The sequence below is a fragment of the Austrofundulus limnaeus genome, unplaced genomic scaffold (genome assembly GCF_001266775.1).
Source record: "Austrofundulus limnaeus strain Quisiro unplaced genomic scaffold, Austrofundulus_limnaeus-1.0 Scaffold293, whole genome shotgun sequence".
NCBI classification, from domain to species: Eukaryota; Metazoa; Chordata; class Actinopteri; order Cyprinodontiformes; family Rivulidae; genus Austrofundulus; species Austrofundulus limnaeus.
The window spans coordinates 245,568-248,747 of NW_013952695.1; the positions used below are offsets into that span (position 1 = coordinate 245,568).

Sequence of the window (3,180 nt, forward strand, 5' to 3'; positions counted from 1 at the left end):
TACTCCACCTAGGCTGCATTTTTGAGCGCAGATCCACTGAGAAACTTGCTGTTTCGGCTACATTTAATTTAAAAACTGTACTTTTGAGGTTATCTCATCACCACTCAGTTGTTCTTTAACTCCCATTCAAATCCATTTCAGAAACGGAGGGCAAAGTTTAAATCTCTTTCCATTTACATCTGCTATGTTTGTGTTTGTCCGCCTCGTTCAGATCCAGCCCTACGATAAGATTGCTGCACCAGGCCTGCCTAATAACGTGGCCCACAGCTTGAACAAACTGGTGGTGGTGAAGCTCAATGGAGGTTTGGGCACCAGCATGGGATGTAAGGGTCCGAAGAGCCTGATCAGTGTCCGCAACGAGAACACCTTCCTGGACCTGACTGTGCAGCAGATTGAGGTACAGAAGCACTTCACTGACTGGTGTCTTTATTCAGGTCATTTATGATTCCTGCTGCTAACAAAACAGTTTTCCCTCGTGTCTGTGATGAATTTATCATTTATCTTTCCTATGTTTTGCCTTTTTTTAAAATATGAATTCAGCCGTATTATGTCTGTGTCTGGTCTGTAAGCAGAATATCTCATGAAACACTTTATGATTTCTTTTTTTTTTAAGTTGTAGAAAGTAATCACTGCATGTACAGCTGATTACTGTTTGGACTCGACATGATTCAAGATGGCAACCACAGCTAAGAAACATACAAACATAAAATGGCTCAACTCAGTCATTTTTAGGCTACAATTGGATGCAGTAAAAGCAGAAAGTAATTCATCACCTTAACTGGCGGCGGATCTACTGAAATCTGTTATCTTAGATTTGAATACGGAGCCTCACAGGCTGCAAGCAGATTACGTGAGCTCTTTTGTTAAAACTGGAAGGCAGGGAGTGACGTAGTCCTTCAGGGAAATCTAGTTTCTAGGTACAGTATACCTGGAGAAACTATTGTTAAAATAAAAGTCGTCTCTGTTTGAAAGACTAGATTGGTAAGTTTAACCAGAAATAAGCTACCGGTTAGAACAGTGTTAGAGATAACAAAATAAAACTGGCCCATGTTTTCTTTAAAACTATTTTACTTTGTTACAAACCTCTGTGGTGAAAAGTCGAGTCTCTTTTTAAGGCAAAATAACAAAAACCTAAATGAATTATTTGCAAACCTTTTAGGCCTGTGAAATGATCAGTTTAATCTAACTTTTAGTTGACAGCCTTTCAAAGCAAGTCATTCTGCTGTGTCTCAACTTCAGCAGCAGGAAAGACTGATGTGTTAAGACTTGGACTGCCGCCCCTCATGATGTACGTAGCAGGAAGTGATATTAGTCACTTAGGCTTATTGGGAAATCTGCAAAAGATGTTACATAAAACATAATTAATGAATGTATAAAAATGTGATGTGGATTTGTGCATTTAGGCCTTAAACAAAGACAAAAAAGGCTAGAACTCAGCTAGTTTTACAGTTATTGAGCAAATTTGGTTAGGTTATCCTTTTTTTGATTTGGTTTTCAACCAGCACTGGGGTCGTGTTGTAGTTGAGAACACCTAACCCAAGACCAAGACCAGTATTCAACAGTATTCTGTACACAGGTAGCTAGTGTAATATGTATAGCTAATACTGACTAAACCTTTGTGTGAGGGCCAGGTATTTTTGGAACAGAGGCAGATTGCTATTGTAAGCTAGCTTTGCCAATACCACACACAGCTTACCTTTCTTTGTGCTTCCTTTYCCTTTCCTTTCCCTTTTAGTGATAAGTTTATAGAGCCCACTGTCTCTGAAAGCAAAGCACTACAGAATTTGCACGTTGCTGTACACTTTCTTCTGAATGTTGTTTTACAAATATATTTTTTATGATGTATTTAGCTGAATTGTACTGTATTACTGAAGATTTTGCAGACATCAACGTTTTTGCTCCCAGACACCCACTGCTCACTTTCATGGGGTGCTGGCTGCTGCGTGCCAGTGAAAAGGGGTGGGGATAGGTGACAGGAAACTATGGCAATGAGTCCGAATCAGTATGTTTTACATCCAATGAAAGCAATGACGTTAACAAATAAATTGGACAATATTCTGGCATTTTAGGGATATTTTAACGAGGCCGAGACAAGACGGCGTATAAATGCGGTCACGTCAGAGACCAACCTTGAGTACTGTAACACTGCTCTGGGAGCTAATGCATCTCACAAAATCTTTTGAGATTGCACATTACACAATTTTCAAGATTTATACTGTATCTGTAACATCATTATTTCTCATCACAAGGTGGACTTAGCTGTGTGCATGTGTTTCTGAAGAAGAGATGAAGGCTTTAGTAAGAGGTTTAGTGTGATTTCTCTGGGTGAGCTGCAGTAAAAGAGAAATTATTGGTGTGCTGGCAGTCAGGGACACAAAGACAGCTGTGTGCTCAGAGGGGAGTGTGCAGATATTTAGACCTGATCCTATACCTTATTCCCTACTCGCAGCTGATTGGATGTGTATTTATCGGTAACACTTTCTTTACCGTACCCTTATTACCATGTAATTACAAGGTAAAAAAAGTTAGTTAAATGGTAATTACTAATGTAATTATTAATGTAATTACAAGTAATAAAAAATGTAATTAAATGGTAATTACTACCTTATTACATGCAATTATGTAGTAATTATGGTACAAAAGAAAAACTACTGTTAGTAAAACCACCTTTTATTGGGTAACTACAATCAAATTACTATTCAATAGTAACTCAACCCTATATTTATAACCAAAAGAATGCAACTAAATTTTGAGGTTAGTGGCTATTTGTAAAAAAATATAACTTTAAAACGGTCCAAATTACCTACTACTTATTTAGGTGTTACATAGTGAATTGTAATACATTACCAGGTAAGTGCTACATTACTGCAGACAATTACATAGTAAAACTGTACCCTAATTACCACGTAATTACATGGTAATAAGGTAGTAATTATATTATATTTTTTATTACCTTGTAATTGCATGGTAATAAGGGTACCGTAAAAGAAAGTGTTACCTATTTATCTAAAGTAAACAATCACATAAGTTGAAGCAGCTTTTTTGGGGGAAAAAAAATCCAGTTTTTACTTGATGTCAATTAAATGCAGCTTTAAGGCATTTTTTTCCTGTGTGTGTGTGTGTGTGTGTGTGTGTGTGTGTGTGTGTGTGTGTGTGTGTGTGTGTGTGTGTGTGTGTGTG

The 3,180-nt window shown here is 37.5% G+C and overlaps 1 protein-coding gene across 1 annotated transcript in view; it reads left to right on the plus strand.

The window, feature by feature from the left end:
* The window catches only part of ugp2b (UDP-glucose pyrophosphorylase 2b), a gene marked incomplete in the record, with an annotated part of 34,123 nt that overhangs the window by 9,509 nt on the left and 21,434 nt on the right, over positions 1 to 3,180 (plus strand). The window contains 1 exon segment of the mRNA XM_014021449.1: positions 212 to 397. Coding sequence (XP_013876903.1) covers positions 212 to 397 — 186 coding nt within the window.